The sequence below is a fragment of the Anopheles maculipalpis genome, chromosome 2RL (assembly GCF_943734695.1).
Source record: "Anopheles maculipalpis chromosome 2RL, idAnoMacuDA_375_x, whole genome shotgun sequence".
Classification (NCBI taxonomy): Eukaryota; Metazoa; Arthropoda; class Insecta; order Diptera; family Culicidae; genus Anopheles; species Anopheles maculipalpis.
Genome location: NC_064871.1, coordinates 10260690 through 10287125, shown reverse-complemented (window position 1 = coordinate 10287125; position 26436 = coordinate 10260690). Strand labels below are relative to the sequence as shown.

The 26436-nt window shown below is 43.9% G+C and overlaps 1 protein-coding gene across 1 annotated transcript; it reads right to left on the bottom strand.

Annotated features, from left to right (window-relative positions):
* Positions 1-568: 568 nt before the first annotated feature.
* LOC126559045 (uncharacterized) lies at positions 569-5611 on the bottom strand. Its single transcript, XM_050215148.1, has 3 exons — positions 5472-5611; positions 770-1313; positions 569-684 (listed from the first exon to the last, which is right to left on the bottom strand). Exons 1-3 carry the CDS (start codon positions 5535-5537, stop codon positions 647-649), a joined length of 648 nt encoding a protein of 215 aa, XP_050071105.1. The 5' UTR covers positions 5538-5611; the 3' UTR covers positions 569-646.
* Positions 5612-26436: the final 20825 nt, after the last annotated feature.

The following is a 26436-nucleotide window of genomic DNA, read 5'->3' as shown; positions in this document are numbered from 1 at the left end:
ATTTCAAAGTTTGATTTCTTTTTAAAAATAGTTTCGTTTTTGATAACGAGTCACAAAACACTTAACAAAATTTGGACTTGAATCAATCCAAACATCCAATATTAAAATCAATTCCTAAAGTATATTATACTGAATAACGAAGCGCCAGAGGACAACGCCTCATTCGATTTGAATAAACAATTTCGAGTAAACTCAATCCTCCAAAAATTAAATTTCTACATAAAAAATTGCATGAAATCGCCTGTCTTCATCAATAAATAAAATTCTCCACTCACCTTTTCTAATCTCACACACTGTTGATGGCAGGTAAAATCACACACCACACACCGCAGCCCAATGTCCAGATGAAGAGCCTTGTGACACTGCTGGCATAACCGGTCGTAAGCTGGTGGCAGAATTTGAAAAATGTGCGTAAACTTAACCGTCTCGACAGTAGCGACCGGCGGTGGTTCCACGAGAAACCGAGTAAATTTTTTGGTGTCTGCCAACAGGCGCAACTGAGCTTCCCGGTGCACTTGCTCACTAGCCGTTGCTGCTGCTGCTGCTGCTGTTCGTGTTGCTTCGGAGCCAACGTTCTTTGGTGTCAGCGTAATGATACGAGCGTCATGAAAGTTTTGTCCTCGCTGTGGATTCGCATTCAGCTGTCTCAATATCTGGGTGGGATCCTCATCGATGAACGGTATGCTTCCTTCGCTACTACCCGGCACGAGAATTTCGTTCTTGTTTTCATCCACCTGTGCCTTGCCATCGGTGAGCGCTTCCTGCTCACCGCCGTGGACACCATCGCCACTGATTTTAATCGTCGGGACAATGTCATAGTTCCCATTACCATTGCAATCGATCTCGTCCGTGTGATGCTGCTCCAGCGACACATTACCAGCCGTGTCCGGTAGCTTTACCACAATCTGTTGCGTTACTGCTGAGGTTATCCTACGATCAGGCTTTGGAGGAGGTTCACTCCGTTCGGACGACTTCCGGAGTGGTTTGCCCACCACTCCTTCAGCCTTCTGTGGTACGGGTTCATCGAAACTGAACTTGACGGTGTTCAGGTGCCGTGTTAGCTTGTCGTTTTCGGTGTTCCGGGTGTACGTAGTGCTCTTAAGGTTCGAGGACTTGAGGCGCGACTTCTGGAGCAGCTGCTGCTGTAGTCGATCACGGCCAGCATCGTTCGGAGGTTGCGTTTCTTCGCTACTTTCGTTGTCGAAGTCAGCGTTAGGGTTCGGGGCCAGCAACCGTTGCTCGAGTTTCTCCGCATCCGATAGCAACGGACGTCTAACGGCGGGAAGCAACTGAAGCTTCTGAGTATCCTCCGGCTAGAAAGGAGTATTGAATGAGCATGAAAAATAGTTATCAAGGTGTATTGGATGTCAATTACATTCCACAAAACTAACAGAGTTCCTTAGCAAAAGATTAAACTGTAACTTTTCCTCGATGAACTGTCCCGGAAAGGTTATTTTACCAGTTGTTTTCCCCCTAAATCCTTGCCTTCCTAATACGTACTAGCTATGGGAGCAAAATTTCCAATCTACAATTTTCCGGCAAAACAGTTATGGGAATGGAACAATTGCTCTCGCTCGTAAATTTCCTGTCCGTAACAGATTGCAGCCGTTGGCACACACAGGGTATGGTCGCCGGGTTGACCGGTCAACGAGCGATTTGGTCTTTTTCTGGACACACACACACACATACTCGAAAAGCCCACCGAGACTATCCCAGTGCGCTACGATACGATAATCAGACATCGAACGATTGGAAATGGAGATTTATGGACACTTACGACACGGTCCACGGTCCGTCCGGCAACTGGTGGACCACTACTACTGGGTCGAGTGATTAAAAAGTTTTTCCCCTTTTTCTACGTCATAGGGGTTCCGTAGCAGGGACGTACGAGTTTTGGCAGACATTTTAGCACACTCTCCGTGTGGTCGAGAAGATGATAATATTTGTCTTTCGTTGAATTACTGTCAGTGGAAAATAAAATATGATTTGCATAGGGAAAAGCGCACTTCTACAGTCTGCCCAGCGTATAGTTGGTGCGTTTTTCGTGTTCCCTACTCTCATGAGGGAGATTTCTTGAGGGCTAGCGTCGTTGAAGACGTTACGTCAACCCGTATATATATGCTAGTTGCGTAAATTCGACACACTTTAACATTGAATATCCATCATAGTTAAGCCCTTTTATTGATTTGCGGCTCTGCAACGGCAGCATAAATTGAGTTTAAGTGATTTGACAGCATTGCTCTTGTGACAGCGACAATAATCTTGACGCATTTCAACGCACCAGAAATCATCTGCCTCGTTCAGCTCGTTGCTTTGTTCTCTACAGACTAAGTTCTCAGTTTCCACCGTCATGTTGCACTTGATGCTTCTTTCCGCACGTGCAACGGTTGAGAAAGTTCACGTTTCATCGGGTATCGGTAAGAGCTAGTGTAAATCTGTCGTCACCTTCTTCGTTTGCCGGGTAGGTTGCCCTTTTCCAAGCATTTGTCAGCTCTCTAACTCTCGGCTTTCAGCTGATACAATAAACTTACACGTGACCCGGAAAACAGCGCTTTAGGAGTCAACTCAAGAGTGTTGGGGGGTTTATTTTTTTTCGGTTATTCGTTTTCTTTGAGGTTTCAACTCCCAGTACGTAGACGAACGCATCCCTTACTGACGGATTTAATGGAACACCACCAGTACCGATAATTGATACTTTCTTTGCCTTTTTCGCGGTACATACCACTCCCGGGCACCGGTAGGTAAATATTTGTTTTTTGCTGTTCTTTTCTAGCTTCTTGCTTCCCACGCCCCATAGACAGCCGTCCACATTTGATGCATCGGTTGCTTATGCAATTAGAATTTAGAGAAGTGAAACCTAATACTTGCACCGGCGTGCACCCCCATTTACAGCGGGCGTGTGATTGTGATGCAATGCTTATCCGCACCTAATCCGACAGTTCCGTCGGAGGTGCTTTCGATCGGAAACGAATCTCATTCAGCTCGATAGAAAGGGAAAGTGTAGAATTTCCGAAGGGTACTGCGAGTGAGAGAGACGTGGTTTGGAGGGAAAATATTTGGTTTGTATTTTTGTTTTGCCAAACGCGTTCGCTCCATTCAGTTAAATGACTTTTGCCCTGTAAATTTTTGGACAACGGAAAAAGGAATCAAGACGAACCAGCTGCTTCCGAAACAAGAAAACGCTAGGCCGTGGATGATTCGAAGATTCGAAAAGGAGATAAAACTTAAGACTAATTGAATTTTTCAAAGCATTCAATTCGCTCACACTCGCAAGCAGGCGATCCGTTCAGCCGTGATCTCATCCGACGGTTTTGTTTCCGTTCCGCGTAAGCACGCTAGCTTTTCGCTCTACTTTATGACACGGTGAATGTGTTAAAAATCGTAAATGTAATGCGTTTCTTAGTTTTCCTCGATGTTATTTTAAAAAGCTTTTACTAACGAAAACAAATTAATGTGCTCATCAGTTACTAGCTGAACGATCGCGATAAATCGCTCAATGGCAGCAAATTGAAGTGTTATTAATTTGATTTTAGGTTTCCTACAGTTAATAGCTCCACAAAAAAAAATCAAATTTTCACACATCTGCCATTATTAGTTCCCATAAAACTGTCCAACAGTACGGCCAAAAAATAACTTATGCATAAAGATCACAGCACGTCATCTCCGCCCATTTGTGGCATGCATTTCCCACATCCGTCACCTGGACAGCTAAAGAATTGGCGTTGAAATTTGCAACCTTTGCGGTTTTCCATTTCCCTGCCTTTTATTTCTTCTCCTGCTTTTTGTTAGCCGCGCGGACAGCTTCATTGGCTTCACGCTGCGGTGTTGTTTTGAGCGGCGACTGTTGCGTTTGGGAGGGAAAAAAATATGCTGGCATGACTTTACCCGGTCCGTCCCAGCGGTTAATGTTGCGGGCCAACTTCTATCGGCAAAACCGATAATTGGATAATGATTCGATCGATCTGCTGACATGTGGCTATGATATATTGCGCACCACAGTTAGCGCAAGGGGACGATGAGGTTCAGGCACAAACCGTTCAAATGCTTTCTTTAAAACCGCATGAGAGATTTGCGATTGGCAAGAGTACAATTTCCTCTCTGACCGGTGGTTTAGCTTAGGCAGGTTTAGTGCGGTATGCCATGCAAAATGGTTACAAACAAACAAACCATTCGGCACACAGCAATATCCGTGCGAAAGTGGCATGAAATGTGTATTACTTTGTGGTTTGGCGAATGCGGTACATGATTTAAAGATCACGACCACAAAGAAATGGAAGCGATAACTTTTCCTCGGTAAACCATGGAATTGAAACTGAAATCATACATGTCAGAGCTAGTCCGAAGCCGCCTTAAACAGCTTAACTCCTAACTGCCTCAAGCAGCGCCCAAAGAGATAATTTGGATGATTCAAACAAACGTCTGTAAGAGGATCATATCGAATAATTCGACAGCAAACACCGAAAAGCAACGTCGTCAAGGCTCAAAAACAGCTTACTAATTCGAATGTTTGGTTTAACGCATCTATGGTTAAGATTTCCGAAGGATCTACATCAAAGATGTGGGATATGTCCTGCCTGAAGTATGATCTCTGTTACGTTTTAAACGAAATCCCTATAAAGTACAAACTCTTGCTTTGATATAAAAATTAATGCAGACGACTGTCTTATGTTGCCAGCAACCGGTAATTAACGACCAAGGATACACATAAATAAAACCCTGTGATTTACACTCCAGCAACCTCGATTTTTCCTCGTTTCCCTATCACCTTCTGCAAGCGGGGTTTAGAACGAGTGAAAATAAAAGCCTCTAGACCAAGCGTGACCGAAAAAAATCATAAAAACTACAAAAACCAAAAATCTAGGTCACTCCGGACACCATCCAGCCAAAGCGCAAGGCTGCATACCGATACACGGAGCCGGAGCATCGTGTGAATGGATGATTGTTGTGAATGGAAATTGCAGTGCCTGTCATTTTCATTCGAACGAACGAACAACGCTCCACCTATTGCAGCTTGGCAGCAACATACAGGCTTGATTCCATTCTCCATTCCGGTGGGTGGTACACACGGGAGAAAATCGTTTCTTCTCCATCCTCGCCTTTTCGTACCGCTTTCTACCCGCCCCCCGGGATATGTACTTTTACTTTGACAACCGTTTTTGAGCGCTTGTTGCATAAAACTCGAAGACAACGTGTTGGGGCGGACATCAACAAAAGAAAGCAACCAGATAATGCAATTCATGGGTGGTAGGCATTAGAAGGCATGGAAGGATGACTCGAGCAAGATGAAAATTAAGACCAACGTAAAGATGCCCAATTTAAAGCATTAAACACCAACTTCTGGATGGAAACAATTAATTTCCCTAATCTTTCCAAAGTATGCTGTAATGGGTTAATGAATTGCGCTTATAAAAAAGGTACTTTACATTTCACTAAATGCTATAATTCTTCCTTATTTATCGCTTCATACTTACGTTCAGTATCGGACTGCTGATTTGGGGCCGTTTTTTCTCCTTTGAACAGAGGCAACCCCACGGCATCTTACGGTGGGTGGAACGGTTGCCACTGGTGCTGATTACACACACACACACTCACTCGTGGTTTAGCTCGTGGACACTTTATGGGTTGGTAACGAACGAAACAATACAAACACGTAAACACACTGCAACACTGCAAGTCTTTTCCGAATGTACATTCCGACGGACGACGGGTTTGTGTCGTTTCATTGTCTAGTGATTTCCGCAGTGCTCCCGGTCCCTCAGGAAATAGGGTTGTTTGCTGGGGAGCGATCCAGATTCACACCGCACTATCACGATCATTGCAGGGAAATAATATTTCTGGAGAACAGTAGATGATCTGTTAAAGAAAGATAAATAGGGAATAATATAAAATTAATAAGTTATGAAACATTTTCGAAGCAATAGCGTGATTCTTTTAATTCCCCGAATGACCCTTAAGTATACCTACATCAGTAAACACCTCTAGTGTTAAGGCTATAAACATTTAAAGTTAACACATAATGGAGCTAATTCTATTTGACATGGCAATTAGCAGCCTCATGCATAACTTCCCAATAATGCTTCGACTTTGTACAGATTCCGGAACCACGTTGAGGCTTTTTCTGCAAAGTAATGCGATTTTAATGATCAAGCAAAATGTCATGCTAGTGATGGAGGTGCTATTTGTTTACGCTTAAACTTATTTGTGGGTTCTCCCTTAAAAGTCACTGAAGTTACTATAAAACGACGTGTTTTATAGGTTGGTAAAACGATGTCAAGAGTATTTCATTCCATTCAGCGTTTTATTGGCTCCATATCCAAACATTCAAACTGATTAACATTCCCATAAAATTAATAAATTATAGTCCATAGTTATGACTCGTTAGCTAACACTAGTCGAACTTCAATACAATCAGCAAACTGTCAAACTAATTTGCTGTGTAAGCACACCTTTTATCTACACAAACACCAACCGTCCATCACTAGACCATCCTTGTACGGATAGTTAAACTAACGCCACAACTAATTGCACCGTGTGTGCTTTCAATGCTTTCATTCTGCAGCATCCCAACGCCAGAAGATCAGCAAACATCGATCCGATAACTTCAAACCACTCCACGGAACCACCGTCGGAAGGAGTTTCCAAACTGTTCAGCGTTAATGCGCGAAATGTATATAAATATATGCATTGCACACGTACTTGCAAATACTGTTTGCGTTAGATGATTTGCTTGTGTGACAGGCATAGGGACCCTGCCATGCCCTTTAGTGCGCTGGCGGGCGAGGAAATGTTCTGTGGCGCTTTGTTGAGAGAGGATTTGTACACAGTCATCACCATTTATGCCGAGATGGTGTCGATCGATGATGCATACCCATCATCACGTTTCTGCATTTATGCTGAAGTCCTCCCTCTTTTGTAGACGATATCGGATCGTGCCACGAGGATTAGATGTGCAGCAAAGACGCGTACACGATACACAACGCAGTAAGTGGGAATTTTATTTAATCGATAGAAATAAATGATGATGATGATGATTATTATTATACAAATTTAAATGGTAGCCAATGTCTCTGCCATCATACATGGGAAAATTGCGCGATTAAATCATTTTCTTGGAAAAATAACATACGAAACCCATTTTGCAAAACAAATCTGCGCTTGTCTAAACATTGTATCTCAAGAAAACCTCTTTTTTGAGGCGATCATACAAGCTAGCCCGCAGTATCTAGGCTTTTCCCCCCATCTTGTCCATCGCGTGGTCTAAAACTGCAGTTTTATGCATTCTGTCCATTGCCATTTGTTCTGCGTCACATGATTCCACACTTCCCACAGCTTCCCAACTCCCGCACCTCCTCGATACACGCTGACCACAAAAAAAGCACATATCCGTAGGGTGCCAGGACATAGTACACGTTTCTAGCATCACATTCGCTCCAGTGGATAGCGCCTTTTGAAGAGTTATTCGCTTTCATTTGTCATGCGCGGTATTCCGCGTGCAACTTTACATTTGAAGAAAAAAAAAGACGACAATTCTCTTATGCATTGTCGCTCGCAATTGCATCGAATGTCTGCAGCGGTGTGTGCTGCACATTAGTGATGTCTGTTTGCTTTCTGAGGCCGTTTGCGATTCTTGCCGCGAAAGAATCGCCCATCGACGACTCTGACAGCTAGAAACATAGTGCAGTGTACTGCAAGCAAATCTCGGCGGTATAATCTTCACCACATGCAACCACGTACGGCGTTTCACGATATCTGGCTCAGCTCAGGGGAAGGGAAGAACTACGTGCGCTCGAAATGATGCCGCCCGACGATCTCATCGTTTGCGATTCGTGCCGCCAATCGAGCAAGAGAGACAGCGTCCTCGAATCGATCCACCCGACACGAGATTGACTTTTGCTGTCAATACACATCATTGTTCACTAGCCGGCAAATCGATGGGTGAAGGGCTGTGTTCCTCGTGGAATACGTGTGGGTTGGAGAAAGTTGCGCTCCCAAGGCTGCACTTTCTTTCCCTTGGCCACTCGTTCGTTACTGTTACAACAGTTGGAGGGATTTTTTTTTTGGAATTTGAAACTGCACCAGGGCTTGCACCATTCCCTAGGTGCTTAAGTGATGCACTACATTTCCGGCACCTTCAAGACAAAAGCTATCAGCGTGGGATGGTGCAGGAATGCCAGCATTCAGTTCAGGTAAATCGTTAAACATAGTATTGCACAATAAATGTGAAACGGTAAAACAGATACTTCCGGAAAGGGTTGAAACGTTTTCGAATGCATTCGAGTGCTGTTTGGAGGTTCTTTAAAATGATCGAACCGTTAATACGTGTGAGTCAATCCGGTTACATTTTATTATTATTTTATTTATTGATTTATGCACGGCTTTGTTATGATATATCTTCACCGCATGGTGTTCTTAAATATCTCTCAAACGAAAATTCAACAAGACAAATGATTCCTTAAAATCGGATAAATTGTATCTTAATCATACCCAGCAGTTTTTAAAGGCCTCTCCCATTAACGCGAAGGAACACACTCCCCACAAGGCAAAGGCAAAATAACAAAAGCTTTAACTGGAACGTAATAAATGTTCACACTTCACGCATACGGAGCGGCCTGTCATGTTTGATGGGTTGGGTTTTTGGAAAATGTAGTATGAAAAATTCAGCATAAAAAGCGGGCATTTTGTTGTTTTGGGGTTCGTTTTTCTTTGTCAGTTTTCTCTTTTCTCGGGGCGCATCATTCAGCTTGCCAAGCGACAGATAAAACCATAAAACCCAAACGAACAGACACAGCCACAGAAAAAAACACACGAAGAACAGAACAAATTACTTGCACATTAAATGCTCATCTATCAAAAGCTCCGCCGCACGCAATCGCCACTGGAAGTGCAAAGTGGTTTTTCACTTGCTTATTGCTCTCGATTTCATTTTAACGAACAGTAGAGAACCCTTGGGTTCCATCCAGATGGATGCCGGACTGGTAAGGAAATGCAATGCTAGTTTTTTTTTCTCCTTTTTTGTGTTAACCCATCTCATGCCGCTGGTGTCGGGATCGAATGCACAATTTATTGCATTTTTTAATTCATACCAGTCACTGGCATCCAGAAAAGCGAAATATATTGGACAGCTATAAATAACTTGCAGAACTTGTTGTATTCACACCCCCAAAAAACGCAGCACAGACAAAGACGCTTAGCGAAAAGGCGTGAAAAGGATGTGAAAAGAATCTTAATTTGAAACACATGATTAAAGATTTGCGATCAATTACATTAGCGAGCAGGATTACGAGAGGCAAGTATTTAAAAAAATATAAAACCTAATGCAAACAACGAAAAAAGTATCTCTTTTTGGTGATGGGTTTTTGTAGGCAGAAGCTTTATCTAGATGACGATCGGTTGTACGAAAAATTCGGGATGCGTGTGTGGGTTTCTCGATTGGACGATAATTTTGACTCATTTCAGTAACGTCATTTAACCGCCCATAAAGCAGTGGGTGCAGCACAGCGCACAATTGTTTCAAGCGAAGCGAGAGGGAGCCTTTTTTTCATTTGCTGATGACCTAACGCATGATTCCAAATTCAGATCGCGGGAAATGAATCCATCCTTGTTTGTAGGTACAATGTTCAGATTAAGGGGTTTTGTTTTTGGGAAGATTTTTATCTACGTACGCTGCTTTCCTGCTGCAAACCAAATTACTTTTTCGCTCAGAAGACTATCCGGACGATCTGTCAGGAAGTTTAAAAACGAAAAGTCATTAAGTTTGTTTGTTTTATTTCTAAAGCAATGAGTCATACTGATGTACAGATACTGTCGATATCGACAAAATGACTTTATTTTAACGTACAAAACATAGCGATTAGTGTAATAATAACCCTCAACTGTGTCCAACGATGTTTACGTCCTTCTTCCGTCGAAGCGATTATTTCAATCAACGTCTATCAATTAACTAATGAGTGATTGAAGTTGCCAACCCTATAATTGGGCCACGGCGGGCACTAGGCCACCGTGAAGCCACTAATAATAGTAGGCGTTTGCCGGATGACCTTCCAAATTAATTTACCGGCCACCAGCAGACCACACTGCAACACAACTGGCTGACAAATCGAATCGATCTCCGGTCCGGTGGGTTCACCTCGTTTGTGCGAGGTTTGTGCATACAAAAAAGCCATAAAACTGTTCTTCTTGAGACCCTTTTGCCAGTGACCTCACCCGTTTAATGGGTGCCCGGTGGGGCTGGCTGAGGTGAAGTTTTGCCACTTCAACCGCAACATCGATAGGCGATCGAGCGTTACTAATGATGCAAGAGATTGACATTCTGTTTGAAGCCGAATGACATGCCGATGATTACTCGTCAACAAACCAACGTCCAACAATGGGCTCTTTGGGTGGCGTGGGACCTTAAAGTGGATCTTAACGTAAAGAGTTTTTGGAGACTAATTAAAATTGAGAATTCTGGGTCTGGTTTTGTCTAGTATATTTCCAAAGGGGTTTTCTTTACTTTTTCCAAACATTTCGGACATTCATCGGCAACTGCACCAAGCATTGTAATGCGAGAGCGCCTTCCAATGAGTTATGCAATTTGAAGAATGGTTCCAAACGAACCCATATTCCACACTCAGCCACAGTTTCATTGCTCGCATTACTGTGTTTTTAGGCCAATCCCTTTTGGCCACCCCGAAAACAAAAAAACCCCACGCCGGCGGCATCTTCGTTGAGCAATTTTCCCATCGTTTTTCGTAGCCTGTGCGTTAACGCAACCATCCTTCCATGTAACAGTCAATAAAACAAACGTTTTGTTTATGCAGCACACAGACGAGCCCGTTGTATGCGGCTGCGACGCATAATTAACCCCGAGCGTTCCCGGCCTGTAGTGGGGTGGGTGTGTGACTGTGTATTTAATCGAGTTTTTTCGATCAACTGCACCGGGTGCGTTGCTGTAGACTAAGAGAGTGCGTACGGACACTTTTCCGGTGCGATTGCAATCGCTGTCTCCCCCACCCAGACCGATGTACAATTGGCGACGCCAGAATTACCCCCAACACAACAAATACCCACGCAGCAGCATCGCGTATCGATCTTGTCTAGATCCCAGGAAGTTCCGTGATGTTCCTTCTTCCCAGGCGGAAGAAAATGTAAATTTCCAGCTAAAGCGTGTAAAAACTAGGCAACACATGCATGGTGCGCTTTGTGTGTGGTTGCCTGTTCTAGGCTAGAATTTCCCGTGTGTTCCCGCTTTTGCCTGCCCAGTCCCTGGGATGCTCAGCACCACATGGAGACCTGAGTATGCAGTTTTGTACGGCCGTTTGTGGTAGTTCGAGGAATGCAAACACGGTCGCTTCGTTTTTACACCCTTTGAGGGCTAAGGTTCTATGGCGTTCCGTTTTTACAACCCGTTTGTGTGTGTGCGCGCGGGCGAGCGAGCGCCTCACACGCAGAATGAGCCGACCAGATATAACAAATTATCGACTGCCGCAGGAACTCGATTAGTGGGACGGGCGGCGTGTAGGATGCGGGGCGAAAGAATGTCCAGTGTTGTATCTCTCAGAACTGGCCGCGTCTGGAAATGTAATTTTTCATGGTCCATATGTTGGCCGTCCGTGGAACGATTGCGCGCCCGCCTCGGTGAAATTGCGGAAGTATGGCGCACTGGGCCGACGTAATAGTTGGATACTGATGCTTGAGAATTAGGTCAGTCGGAGTTAAAAGAAAAAAAAAATGAACAAGCTGAATGGTCTCGTAGGAAGCTGAGGGAATGGTAATTGTTTTTTTGTTTGTAGTTCTACGAGGTACGTAAATTTAGCAATTTCCGGGATATGTTCTGATTCTAGCAAGATCACAAAAAGCAGCGAATGTAAATAATGTTTAAGTATTATTAACATGTTATCGTTTAGCTTACAAAACATATTTTCCACAGTCTGGTAAATCATAATATCGAAGAACAGTTCAAAATTCGTTGTACTGAGATAACTTCTTGCAAGCTCTTATCTTCCTAATCGATTTGACAAGACATTCGATTTCTGTTCTCTATTGCTGTCAGTTGAAAATATTGCGTCAATTTTACCCTACGACTAATTTGCAGTCAATTCTTCGAGGACTATTCACTGGAAGATTGACAATGGCGCCGGTCTTCATACGACAGGACCGGAGTTCAAACCCCATCCGGACCGTTCCTCCATAGTGAGGACTGACTGTCCAACTACGTGGTATCGGAGAGTCTAGTAAGCCATTCGATGGCAGACTTGACATTAGAAGGTCGTTAAGCCAAGAAGAAGAATCAAATAAAATACTTTATCAGCAAAGGGAAAATGATGGCTCATATGCAAGGTTCTGCAAGCCTTTTGATTCATTTATTCCATATTTTTCTACCTCATAAAAAGGTTCTTTTTCCGTGTATAAAACCATTTTGAAATACCATTAAGTTCAAACAAATAGATGGGATGAAATGAATTATAATAAAGATGTATAGATATTGGTTTATTATGCTGATTGATTTATCCTCATAAATATTTCCTTAAAGAACAAATGTTCTTACCAGTTCGTTTACCTCTTCAATCACATTACAGCGTTCTATATGCTTTTCTGGTAAAATAATCGCCTAAAAACCAGAAAATGAAATTATTCCCAATGGAAAATATAAATCTACCCCGCTCGTGATGTTTCGTTTCACTTAACACTATTCTTACTTATCACACACACTCTCCCTCTCTCTCAGCACTCCCTGCAGCCCCACTAGGATGTGTATCATACCCCAAAATCCACCCTTCAAAAGCCGCTTATCGAATCCCTTCAAACAGTTTGCGTATTCACCTTTATTCCGCTGTGGGATTTGTTTCCATCCGCTAAACTTGTTCAATTAGCGACTCAAGCCAACCATCAAATGGGCTCGATACAATAGCCCCCTTGTACCCAGCCTAACCTTAAGCTGCCAAAATCTTGGGTCACCCTGAGGACACTATAATTTATATGATTTCTTCCAAAAATCCTCCCCAACAAGACACACCATCACCAACTCGACAGTAACCCGGGCGCGGATTATGATTTACGCATTATGAGTCGGTTGTGTACTAAATCGTGCTCCGAACCGCAAAGGAAATTGATATTTGATAGGCTATTATTACGCTGAACACCTTGTAGTGGTTTACTTGGCGGGACGCCGACCATGTGAGTTCGTTCGTCCGTCCTAGATTCCCAGAATAGTCGTCCACCCCGCAAAGCTCCGTAAACTGTGGAAAAGTTCATCGAATCGTATCGGCTCGTTGTGATCGATCTAACAAAACGCTACGTGGGGTGAATCCCGGTCGGTTGGTTTGGCGTAAAAAAAATCGGAACAGGTTCCGGAAATGGGAAATCGGGCAAACTTAAGCCCTTCGCTACACAATGATGTACCGGGGACGGGTTATCTGTGTCAGTGACATTGGACGAACGGGAGCATGGGTCGGGAAAAAGCGAGTTTGCAATCCTTCCTTGTCATATTCTGCGAGGGTGAACTCCGATTTAGCGAATCGAACTCGAACGGCTCACTAATCCTTTGCTCACGACGGTTGTTGATTGCCCGGGTACGGTTCGATGTACTGGCTGGTAGGCTAGCTTCGCACACGTTTACCATTGCCATTACAATTATGAGCTTCCAAACGTATCGTGTGTGGTGGTATTGGGTGGGACAGAAAAAGGCATGACACAAGAAAAGGCAAACGAGAGAACTTCTCAACTAACCGACCCATTGGGAAGAGGTGCTAATGGACGTACCAAAGGGTTTCGCTTCTGCAGGGAAAACCTAACATGATGTACATTTATTTTCCATTAAAAAGCGTTCTTTCCGTTTTCTCTTCCAAGTGACGAACAAAATCTCTTAGAATTCTTAAAAGGTTAAAGTACGGTTCCGAAGAAATTTTCTCTACAACAAAAAGCTTCGAATTCTTCAAGGTAACTGAAGCGATACGAAAATTAAGTCATAATGTTACCTTCTTGTCTGAGTGAAGGGATCTCGCACAAAAAAAAAAACTTGGGCTATAGCTCCAAGCTTACATTACAAATGATTTATGCATGGCTCACACATAAAACGCTAACCAGGTGTCAGAAATTACAGATTCGTACGCGAGTGTGCGACGATAACGTCTCAACCGTCAGATAAACACAAACACACTGCAAAGCTCCCCAATAAAAAACGCAAGATAAAGGTAACCTCCGGCACACTGTGTCTTCCACTGCTACATCCTGCCCAGCAAGCAAAAGGGCCAACAGGGTTCGCGTAATTAATTACCAGCGTACCACTAATGCAATTTTGCATTGATTAGGATCCCGCTACGCCATCCCCATCGCACCGACGGGACGCCGGTGTTTTGCATGCCCCTAGTGCTACCGCACGTCAGAAAGTCAGTCACGGATTTGCGACATGTTAATTTGGAGCGATTGTCACACACATTCGTGCCGCTCACTTACCGCGTCCGTCCAGCCGTGCAGGGCGGTCGTGGTTCCGTATACCTTACACGCCGTGGGACATAATTAATGACTCGAAGGTGAGGTAAAATGGTTCTCCGGCGCAGTAAGCAGAAGGACTGCTGTAGCTTATCTGCGATTTTCGGTCTCCATCGGGCTGGAGTGTGTAATGTTCAAAATAACTGGCTACCCTGCTTATTTTTTTCTTCACCCGTTTCGCCCCACCAAGGCAAGCATGGATGGCGTCCGGCATTGCGCCGCCTTATTCAAATTGAAGCGTTATCTGATAGGACCGGGAACAGGTTGGCAGGTGGTTTGTTGCAAGTATGTAGATGCCGTGTTTTGATATTATCGCATGAAAAAGATACATCACACGGGTAAAGCATTCATCTAATGTGTTTCTTTTTAAATGTATCGAGCAATCGAGCCGTACAAAAAGCTATTAAAAATACTTCCTGAGCTTTAAGGTGCTTCAGCTTTTTTGCTCGATTATAACTAAATAAAACCATTTAAAGCATGTGCTGCTGCTAGGGCTGATGTATCACAGTCGTTTTTTCGTCTCATTTAAACCTCAAGCATACATTCTTCCCCACATGAACTTCCCATCATGTCTCGTCGTCTTCCGGAGCTCCGTAGCTCCTTTTTCACACATTATTGTTAGGTCAGCACCTCCGAAGCTTCAAACGGACAGTGCTCATGTGCTCGGCTACAAAAATGTGTTGAATTTGGCGGAAGCTTGATGGAAAACAACACATAACCTAAAAGAGGTGCCACAGCAAACACAGGATTACCATCTATTCGTTAAATAAACGCTGATTACTGTTGATGAGGCACGACGAGCACGAGGAAGTTTGAGATTTTGGAACACTGGTCAAATTAAAAACATTTTTATTGTCCTACATAATAGCGAACATTCGCACAAAACTATCAATCCATGCCATTGTCCGCTACAATCAACATGTTGAATCAACAGACACCTATCTGCAAAAAGAAACGTCTGCTAAGGGCAAGCAAAACACATTGCGCACCGAAAACGTGAGGACAGCTTCCAACAACAGCCGCACACGACCCGATAACTTAATTATCCCAAGCGCAATTCGATAAATAAAGACAAATCGCCAACAGCTGGCACGGTATGCCGGGTACGACCCATCGATTGGAAACCCCTCCTGAATTGACCTACAAACCGTACCGAACCCCGAAAACCCATCCGGAACCACCGAAAGTACGAAAAACCATTAAACTTTCAAGTATCAATTGGCAAACGGTGGTATCGTAAAATGGCAATGTTGGTTGGTGGTGGCAGCAGAAGCAGCAAACAGCAACCCCGCCGAGCTGAAGACTCCGCGCGTGATCCAATTCCGCCATCAAACCTCAAACGGCACCGATCGATGACGAAGCGGCACAGCGTGAAATGACAATAAAATTTTAAATCAAATAAATTACCCCCGACCGATCCGATTCCCCCGTGTGGCATACGCCATCAACAATGGGTACGGCGATGCTTCCGCTACGCACCACAGGGGATATCCCGGGGAGAAACGTGACGTCCCAGCAACGCCACCGAGACGCCGGGAGTATGTTGCTAGAGGCACGCCTAATTGCGCGGGTGTGTGCATTGCGTCGAGATCGGATCGAGAGCATACGCACACACACACACACACACACACACACACACACATGCGAGCTACGGGGACGATCCCTGGCCGGTAAGGGGCATTTAAATTGAATAATCACCCTTCGCTTACTGTTGATATTTGCGGCCTCACCTTTTACTCACCATGTGCATGTGCGATGATCCGGTGCCGGGATTTGTACCGGGTAGCTCCTACACACGGTTACGGTTTGATCTTCACTCCGAATGCACCCCGAACATAAATGCGTGCAGATAGAGGAGTAAAAACTCCCATTCGTTTTCATTGTTGGTCGGCGTATGCAGGATGGTGTTAAGAGTATAAAGGTGATCAAAGAAATAAAGATATAGAAGAGAGAAAAAGGGCAAATATTCGAGTTTTGTGCGAACAGAAGGTCATCATCACATGGTGCGATGTGCTTTTGGCAATATCCTAACCTTAGCTTTGCTTTAACATGCTATTCGATAAAGCTTTTCCCCATACAGCTGTGCTGTTTATTCTCTCTTTCTTTAGTTTGTTGTGCAGCTAATGATAAAGTTTATGATAATTTGGAGGCAAAAAGATTATACATTCTGTCACAAAAGTACAAAAGTATTTCCATTGTTATGCAAGTTTAAGACGCAAGTCGTCCTTGGCCATTTTTTTTACGATGGAAAACAATATCACACAAAGAATTTGTCAGAAATTCTGTGTTGTGAACTGAATTTGGTGTGCTGAAAGAGGTACAAAAAGGCGATTAAGTCGAGCTCAACCTTTTCAACTGATGCAAATCGAGAAGATGGTACCAGGAAACCATTATTTGAGTTTGAGATCGATTGCTAATGACTTAAGCACAGTTCACGACACGATTCGCAGGATTCTAGAAGGCTAATTGGGCCACCAACTCGACTCGTTTCTAGAAAGTGTCATTTTCTTCGAGATCTTAATCGAAAAGAGATGATTGAAGACAGACTCTGACGTTTCTCCAACGCATCATAAACAGGTGATGAGATGTGCGCTTAAGAATTTGCCAGGCAAAAAAGTCAATAGGCATCTGAATGCACATTCACATAAACCGAAACCCATAGAAAAACAAGGAAAATTCGCTCAAAAGGGAAGATCATTTTACTCGTATTCTTTTTGATTGCTTTGGAACTGTGCAATCGGAGAATCAGGGAGTACTATTTGCAAGCTAAGCAACGTTTGAAGATTCGACAACTATGCCAGTTATCCCACGGCAGGACCGAGGTTCAAATCCCATGCACAAGTGCTCAAAATCATGCCAAACAAAAACCTCCCCATTGAAACATAGTAGCTCAACTTTCGACATGAGCCCTTGATAGTTTATTCTCTTGTCTCTAGCATCCCAATCCTGCAGATTTTGTTGAATAACATATCTCCACCCCGCTTTTATCAACTACTGGTTGTTGAAATTCTCAAACTCCACTTGGAATCTGTGTTACTCCCCACGGCCTTCTCACTCCAACACCGAAAGGCACGCTCTCGACAGCTCCTTTCGTCATTTGCATCTTTAGCCCTTCATATGCATAAAAGCGTCGAGCATCCATTGGTACGGTACGGCAAACACGATGATTACCGGTAGTCGAAAGTACCCAAACATGCCGACCAGATTGCATCCAGATCACGAAATGTTTGTCCCTCATAATGGTAGCTCAAGATGCATTAATACAAGCAAACGTTCGCATTCGGATGGTGCTTGTGGCCAATTGTCCGGCTGTTTGAGTTCGAGAGGTTTTAGCCCTTTTTGAAGGCGTTAAAGTATTACGGACCGATACTCTTGACTAATTTCGTTTGCACGAGTGTGGGAGTGCCCTTGCCCATTCCGTTCGCAGCCCAGTCCAGCTACCAGTCAATGCGAATGCGACCACGGACAGTAGAAAGTCTGCTATTTAAGCGTGTTAGGGTCATTAAGGTGGTACAAGATTGTAGGGCTATTGTTGTGCCAGTTTGTTTGGGCCGTTTTGCGGAACATAACAGCGGTTTGTGAGGAAATAGAGAAAAATGAGAAGCACGCGAAAGAAAAAGCACAAACACAGCGTGACACACACATTTGCAGAAGGAATGAAATGGAAAGGACCATACTCAGAGAAAAAAAACGTAACGAAATAACTGCAATGTAATAAATTTATAGCTCGTTACTTACGCTTATCAATTAAACATAAATTATAATAATAATTTGTGGTTAAACTTTACTACAACAAACCACACGCCAAATAGCTCGACCACGTCTTTTAATCCTCATTTTATATTGCCATTTCCCACCACACCCTGAATCCTTGGGATGGCGTGTCAATACAACATCATGCTTACTGCTTATCGTTCCCACTTTATCAGTGCAAATCGCGCCTAACCTTTCCGTGCTGATCGGCTAACCTTCCACTAGCGACCGACCCAATTTAAATGGGGCGTCTACGGCGGCACTATGTTCAAACATAATTCAATTTGGTTGAAAGTAAAAGCAGAGTGAACGAAGACGTGGCGGGTTTGGGGGTTCAACGTGCCGAGCTCCACATTAAAACGGTGTCGATATCATTTAATCATCCCAGCCTCTCGTTTGTTTCGATGGCGATGGCGAGCACGCAACTGTGCCTTTTTTTGTTGCGCTCTCCAAACAAGCTGGTTAGCATTTTCTTCTACCAACAGCTGACCGTATCAAGCTTGTACCTGTAGGAGCCTCCTGTTTTTTGCTTAATTAATTCCTCAACACTGTCGAAAGCGAGCAGACAAATGACAGCTAATAAATTGTGATGCGGACACTTTGCTGGCTTGTAGTATCCTGGGCTGTTGGGTGATATTATGCAACGCCGGACTTGCACACGAAATTCCAATATTGCACCGATGAAAAGCAAGCCATCGTTCCGGGTGGGAGATAATTTATTGAACGAATAAAACCACCTGAAAGGAAGCGTGAACATGCACGAAAATATTCTTTTTTTTTTTGGGCACAAAACTACGTGACTGAGGTTTTGGAGAGAAGTTTACAAAAGAAGCAGGCGAGATAATGGAAGATGCAAATGCATTCCGTTTCGTGTTGTGTTTTGATTCGTTTTTTTTTGCGATTTTATTCTTTCGCGTTGTGCGGAGCAAATTGTTGAATGAATCCATTTACAACCGGCTTTTCTTAGTCTTTGGTTTTGGTGTTATTTTTTATATTCACACTCTTTTGTTATTTATTTCGATCGAGATTTGGATCAGTAATCGTCTTGATAACATGTTTTATGCACAAGTTTGCATTCAAATACACAACTTAGGATTTAAGACAAGAACTAAATGAAGACGAAAGGTGGGACTCGGACATAATCGCGTCCCTACTGTTGAGGGAAAGTCGTTTTACGAAGTAATAAATGGAACAGTTTGAGCAGCGTGTGCTCACAGACATAAAACACCAACAAAACTGTTCAACTTCGCTCCAGCGTCGAAGCACCAGGTTTTTGATCCACGCCCGGAGCAGCGAAACGGAGCGATAAATTAACCTCCACTTTCAGCTCAACTTCTGTTGTTTAACGAGTTATTTATTGGATGCAATACCATCACGAGGCTTAATTGATTACAACGTTGCATCCTTCGTTCGCTGGCCAGGCCGAAAACCCTGACCGTGGCCTGACGTTCAATGGCGAAATTCGCACCACCACTGGTGCGCCGGCGTTGTTCCCGTTGTCCGCCGGAATGTATTACGATAATTATTTCGAGATAATATTTTTTTCCCCCTCTTTCGCCAACCCAGACACCAGCGCAAACCCTCCAGAGAAACCGCCAGAGATTCCAGAAGCACCGGAGTACAGTGATGTGCTTGTGTTTCGTGTCCACATCCACCACAATGCTGCAATCGGAAAACGCGGCACAAATCGTGCCCAGCAATCCTAGCCGATCGTACTAAAAAAGGCACGACCTATAAATTACATTTTCCCGCGTGCGTCTCGGGAAAGCATCTGCGTTTGTGTGGTTGTGGGGTTGTGCAGAAGTGATAGCATTTCAATTAATGTTAAGCTGTTTGCAATGGGTTAGCGCGATGGGGCCGCCGTGAGGCTTTTTCTTGCCGAACAACGCTGGTGATGAACGGGAAACCTTGGTGAAATGGTTGCTCCTGGGATGATGAGTTGGTTTCAGTGCACCGCAAGGAGGCCGGTAGTGGATCGTCTATTGAAAAAACGATTTATAATCGAACCTGATCGGGACGGGAATTGAAAATGCATTTCGCTAGCGAACGATATAATTATGGTGCCGGGACTGGCCCTATTCGCCGAGTCGCCCGCAGTGAGTGATTGACGAGAAATGGGTTTTTGCAGGCTGGCAGTGCTTTAGACAGAGATTGACTAATTACTCAAATAGGCTTACGCTATAAATTTTATTTTCAGTCAACTCGGAATGCTCCTCCTATGTGAAACATTCTCCGAGGTTCACCAAACATGCAACATGTTTTCTTTCATGCGTATATTATGCCACTGACCTTGACGAATCTTCAAATCTAAACTAAGCGGAAAAGGAATTTTAAAGTTTTTTTTTCATGATATCTTTATGACACTTCCTTCCTTCAAGCCACCATCAAAGCTGTCTACAATATCTCTCGCTCTCACCCAATGTTTCGCCGCATAACATATTCAAGCAATCAAATCCGAAACAATCTCCACAAGCAGCAACAATAAAATATGTATTAGCATCAAACCGCATCCGTACTAGGGCGCGAACAAGATTGTCAAAAAAGCAAAAGAGACACCAAGTCGCGCTTGTAGACGCTTCCCACCGTTGCTTGCTCTGGACGAAGCATCAAGCAATTCAGGCGCATAAATCAAACGTCCCGCTGAGCCGAGGGGGCCAGAGTTCCGCGCATAAAGTGCTTAAAAGATTTATATTAATAATGATAATATGTGAAAAGCTTACAACAAAATTGTTCTCCATTCGGGTTTGGGCCGACCGACGACGCTCTGCATCCACGACGGCGCACGTGAATGCACAAGCCGTAGCCGCACTGTGTGTCGCCTATCCAAGCGCTTGGTGTTAAAGAATGTGTCCCTTTTGCGATACGCTCGTGACCGTAACGATAGGGATGATAATAATGGACGGCAATCAGGGGATTGTGCATGTGGCAATGCATTCGTAAACGTTAAAGTTTTGTGGATTGCTGACTATTTTCACTGTTACAGTGATACGCACGATATAAGCATGTGTGTTTTATGTGTTTAAAATTTGACTTAGAGCGTTACACATGCAACACCGTCTAATTCATCGAAATCAACAAATGGTTACCAACCGGCTGGGGTTAGGTAAGGTTAGGAGCAACGGAAATGTTAGGCCATTTGATCGTATTATTCTGTGTGCGTCGTCGTCGTCGTCGTCGAAACAAAGCGGAAAGGAACAACGTGACGTTTATGTTGATGCGGTCTTGAACTTCATTTCTATTGTCCTATTCTTTCCTCGAAGAAAGTCGTCTTGATAGAGGAGGGCTTGATATATGCGCAACTAACTACCTCATAGAATGACTCTTCCTTATAGTGGGTTTCCGCAACTTTTTCTGAAGCGAGAGTAGTTGTAATTGTAATTCCTTTTTTTTGCGACAACAAATCAAAACTGTCCAGACAAATGCGGACGGCTGGAGATTTATTGACATTTTTAACCAAAGATCGACCGAAAAAGCTTCCTCGAGTCGTCCCCCCAGGATCAACACGCATCACGACCTTTGAGGGTTTTGCTGAGATGATTGGTTCCAGGTATTCTGTAGCTCCAGGCACACCTCAGAACTGGTTTCGTTTCGATGTAGAACGATATGTTTTGCGACAAGGACGACCGTTCGCACCCGCAACGTAAGGGTGAAAATTGAACTGTGGGGGTTGAGATTATGATTTAATCCATATTTTACTATTTTTTTTCCTATATGGAACCATTTATCACGGTCGTATGTGGTGTGGTATTGTGCAAGTGAACGAAGCAATGGAAGTTTCAGATTTATGAGCAAGTGATGAACCGAAATTATAGACAAGCGCGTTCTCTATCTTCCGAGGGTGGATTGGATCGGAACTATGACTTTTTGCTAGCAAAATAAAGCCCTCTACCGGCTTCGTTGCAGCTCAAGAGTTTGTTGTCATTTAAACCCACCCAAACCATCCAAAACAAGTCGCATTAATAATGCATGGAAAGTGACGCAAAATTGCATCTTTCCGGCAGAACGCAACTTGTTGTGTTAAGACACAGAAACCATTGGTTGGAAAATGGAAGGTCCCACGGCAAAGTCCCTCGTCGGTTCCAACTCCGAAGCCAAATCATACAATTTAGCACTGCTACCAGCGCTGCATCACAACAAAAACCGGTTGCTGCTCCGGTTCCGATGCAATCGAATGGCATAATTTTAAACTTCGTCACGTTCGGTTCCAATGGTAGCAGACAGCCACACAGAATTCATTCATAAAACTTTCCCGTTGCGTCAACGCGTTTGTGTGTTTGCCCCTTTTGTAGCTTGGGTGTTTCAACAGCACAACTCACGCGAAAGAATTTTGCGATAATTTTCTGCTGGTTCAGTTTGTTGGCGCTTTCTTCGCCTGTTACCGGCAGGAAGCGCATTCTTGCACATGTTTGCGTGCAGAGTTTTGCACAAGCGCGGAATGCATTCGAGCCTACGGAATTTACCCGAAAGCGAAGCGAAACGTGAGGATCTCCGCGAACGGTTAGCGCGGGATGCTTTTGAGCAGAAAAACTCCGTCGTCGTTAAATGATTTCGCGTGAATTGTTTTGTTGTGGTGAGATTAACGTGAAGCTAGACGCTATAAGATGGCATTAAGAAAGCTTTGTTCTTGGGTTGTTTTTGCATGGCTTTAGCTTTTGGGAAGCTGTTGTTTTGGAAGTATTATCTTCTGCTCTCTTCTGATTTTTTTTTGAGCGATAAATATTCCACTAGCAGACCAACGATGATTCCAAGAAAACCAGATTTCTCCTTCAGCACAGACTTTGGCAAACGAACATAATCGGCCACGTACAAAACAGATGGTGAATCAATTCAAGAGGAATCCTTCGGTTGAAGCTCTGCAGAGCGACTGTGGAGCTTGGCTTTGCTGCAACTGTGACGTTTTTCCATCTTAACTACCCTTTATCACGATAACACATCGGTTGACATGCGGCAAGCGAACAAAACAAAAACACACAGTGCATCTTTCAAGGAGGAAAAAACAACTTCCATACCGGTTCCAAACAAGAATCCTATCAAACCCATAAAAGGACATATTGGACAGGACTGGGCACGGGTTTTCGGTACCGACGGTGCGTAACACCGGAGGCTATCCCGTCCAATGCGTGTGTTTGGAGCGATCACTCTCACAGCAGCAGCGCTATCTGATTTCAAAAAGGGCAGAAAATATGTCACCCGTCCTGGGCTTGTTCGGTAAAAATGTGCAACAGTTGCGTTGTGTCGATCAGTTCCTGCCTGCCAGCCTGTTCTTACTTTCACTTTTATCGAAGAAGGGCCAAACACAGCAATCAACCATACGCAAACGCATCAATTAAACGGAGGGAAATATTAATAAAAACTCTACAAGTTATTTGGAGACGAAATAACAAATTTTAACTCCTATCGTGAATCACAGTCACAGTTGAACAATTAGTAATAAAAGTGGGTAATTCTTAGTGCTACCAACAGATGGCGCTATCCCGTCGCGTAGCTACTCTACTATAATAAAATACTATTTTTGTTCAAATAACACTCGTCCATAATTCAAGTAAATTTTCTTGCAAAGTTCTTCTTTTTCTACTTCTTCTTTTTCTCTTCTTCCTACTCAGGATTGAACACGCCACGTAGATATAGGCAGGTCTCCAATCAGTTTTCAGGAAACTCGCTAGACTGAGTGGAGGCTGCAGTCCTCCATCAACGAATGCATCCGATCTCCGACAGGTTAGACTCCACTTGATCCAGCCTCTACGCCTCGTGCGGAACGAGTCGCTGACAAACACCTTCTTGATGGGGCATGAGTCCGGCATCCTCATCACGTGCCCCAGCCAACGTATCCTTCCGGCTTTGACTACCGTCAGGATATCAGCAACGCCAAACAGCTTAGCTTAAGAAAGTCCTTAGCACCCGCCGTTCGAAAATGGCGAGTGCATTGACGTCCTCCGTCAGCATGGTCCAAGACTCGTTATCGTAGAGGACTACCGGACGTATCAAAATACGGTAAATCGTGCATTTGGTGTGTTGTTGGACTCTTCTGGATCGCAGGAGTTTGTGGAGTCCGTAGTAGGCACGATTCCCCTGAACAATGCGCCTTCGGATTACGCTGCTTACGTTGTTGTCCAAAGTTACGATCGTACCTAGGTAGCAGAACTACTCTACCACCTGGAGATCGTCGCCGTCAACTGATACTTTGCTTCCGAGTCGGTCTCTATCACGGTCAGAGCCTCCGCCTCGGCAAACGGGTATTTTGTCTTCGTCGCATTGATAGTCAATCCAATTCTATTGGCCTCGCGTTTCAGTCGGGTTTATGCCTCGCACATGAACAGCTAGCTCTAACTTAATCCTTGTTTAAAAAGTATTCTGTTGAATTGATGATATCACCGTCTAGCGACACATCTTTTCATCGACAGCTCTTCGTAAATCTCTTTGCCCAGCCAGCAAAATCCTCGACCTTAACTGACATGTGTTCAAACCGAGCAAATATTTGTAAACCTCTTGTACAACAATACCACCATCGCCCTACTACTTACCACCACTCATCAGTCCCTTTATTCATTTAGCAAAGCCAAACTCCATTTACAAAAAAAGGCTTTTAAGCGAACGATTTTGGCATCAAAACCACTCCCCATAGAGCTTATGACCAGCGGTCTGTGTGTCAAATTTATGTAAATGATCTATAAGCCTTGCGTCGGTACGCCGGTTGCTAGTGTTTCGGTGAGCAATGTGGAGCTGGGGAACGTGCTTACCCTTCCGTTCCATCCGGATTATGGGCTACCATTTGTTATTGATTATGCAAATGGTGCCGGCACCGGTTTGTAAACATAAGGTGTCATAATTCGTTCTCAACATCCATTGACTTTTTTTTTTTTTTTTTGAATATTTGAGTTGGAATTGCACCCAAAACTGAGAGTTGCTGTTATGGTAACAATTTATTCTGCAAAGCTCTGATGAAATTATTATTCTGGGCAACCATTGAACACCGTACATAGGCTTTAGTTGCAATTCACACGTTTCAGCATTCGGTACCAAATTTGCCATCAGTTTCGTATTTATTAAAATGGTGTCAAAACGATACGAAGTTCCAAATCACAAGTCTCGAAAACCGCAAATAGTTCGCAAACGGCCGGAAAAGGTTGCGGCTGCAAAACAAAGGCAGGGAGAATATTCGAACCATCCGCGAGCAAAGAAAACCATCCAGAAGCGTACATATAAGCCACCGTCCCGTATTCTAGATACGGCCAGCAGAGATGGGAAGCGTATCGTGTTACTAGATGCGTGTAATATATCGCATTATAGCACCAGGTTGCCACGATTCAAGACGGAGCAGCTAGCGAAGGCGATCCAACATTTTGTCGATAAAGGCCACGCAGTGTATGCCGTGTTTCCGCGGTTTCATCTTTACACGAGCCAGTGGGACAACGTAAACCGATTGAATGGTTTGTATAGAAAAAATTATATCGTACCAACACCTTGCAAAGAGTATCCGAACCCGAAATCCCAGGTCTATGACGACCGCATACTGATGGCCATTGCAGCCAAGTACGACTGTGCAGTGATTTCGAACGACCGATTCCGGGATGTGGCTAGTGAGCATCCGGACTGGGCACGGGTAGCACAAAATCAATGCATAACCTTCGACTGGGATCGGAATGGAAATTTGATTCTGCCTTCTTATAGCTCAAGCATTTTGGATTCATAAAGTACAGTACTATTAATGTTTTCTAAGCTACTAAAATGTGTATTCAGTTTGCTGGTCAAGCTCAGCTTGTCTTTTAGGAATCGGTTTAAGGGATCCTTGATGCTTTCTAGGAATAGAAAATCACTTCCCGCCGTATTGGGAAACACTGTACGTGCAAGAATGTCAACAACGGCAAGTCACGGTTGCATCCAAAAACGGTGTCAGATCAGTGGGAGTTCAGTTTCATTGCTACAAAGTTGACAACATTGTAATCTTCTCCATTTTGAAAGTGTTTGAATTTCTCTGGTGGAAAAAAGTAAACTTTTAGGTTAAATGTCACTAATTAAATTTGATTTCATGCAAATTGGCCCAACCTTTCCGATGAGCGGCACAAAGGGCCCACGAGGGTGGGAACCCCCTTCTCGATTGTGGCATACAAACACGACCGGACGATATTAGAACCGTAAATCGAATCAACCGCACAATGACCATTGAACTACAAACGAGCCACATAATCATGGGGTCGATGCAGGCGCAGCAATGGT

What these genes read in the sequence shown, in the direction of transcription:
- LOC126559045 (XM_050215148.1), bottom strand. Translation starts at nt 5,537, where the DNA reads ATGCCGTGGGGTTGCCTCTGTTCAAAGGAGAAAAAACGGCCCCAAATC. An exon ending in TCAGCAGTCCGATACTGAAC is followed by an intron (nt 1,314 to 5,471) that starts GTAAGTATGAAG and finishes ACTCCTTTCTAG; the next exon opens with CCGGAGGATACTCAGAAGCT. An exon ending in TGGCGATGGTGTCCACGGCG is followed by an intron (nt 685 to 769) that starts GTGAGCAGGAAG and finishes TAGCGAAGGAAG; the next exon opens with CATACCGTTCATCGATGAGG.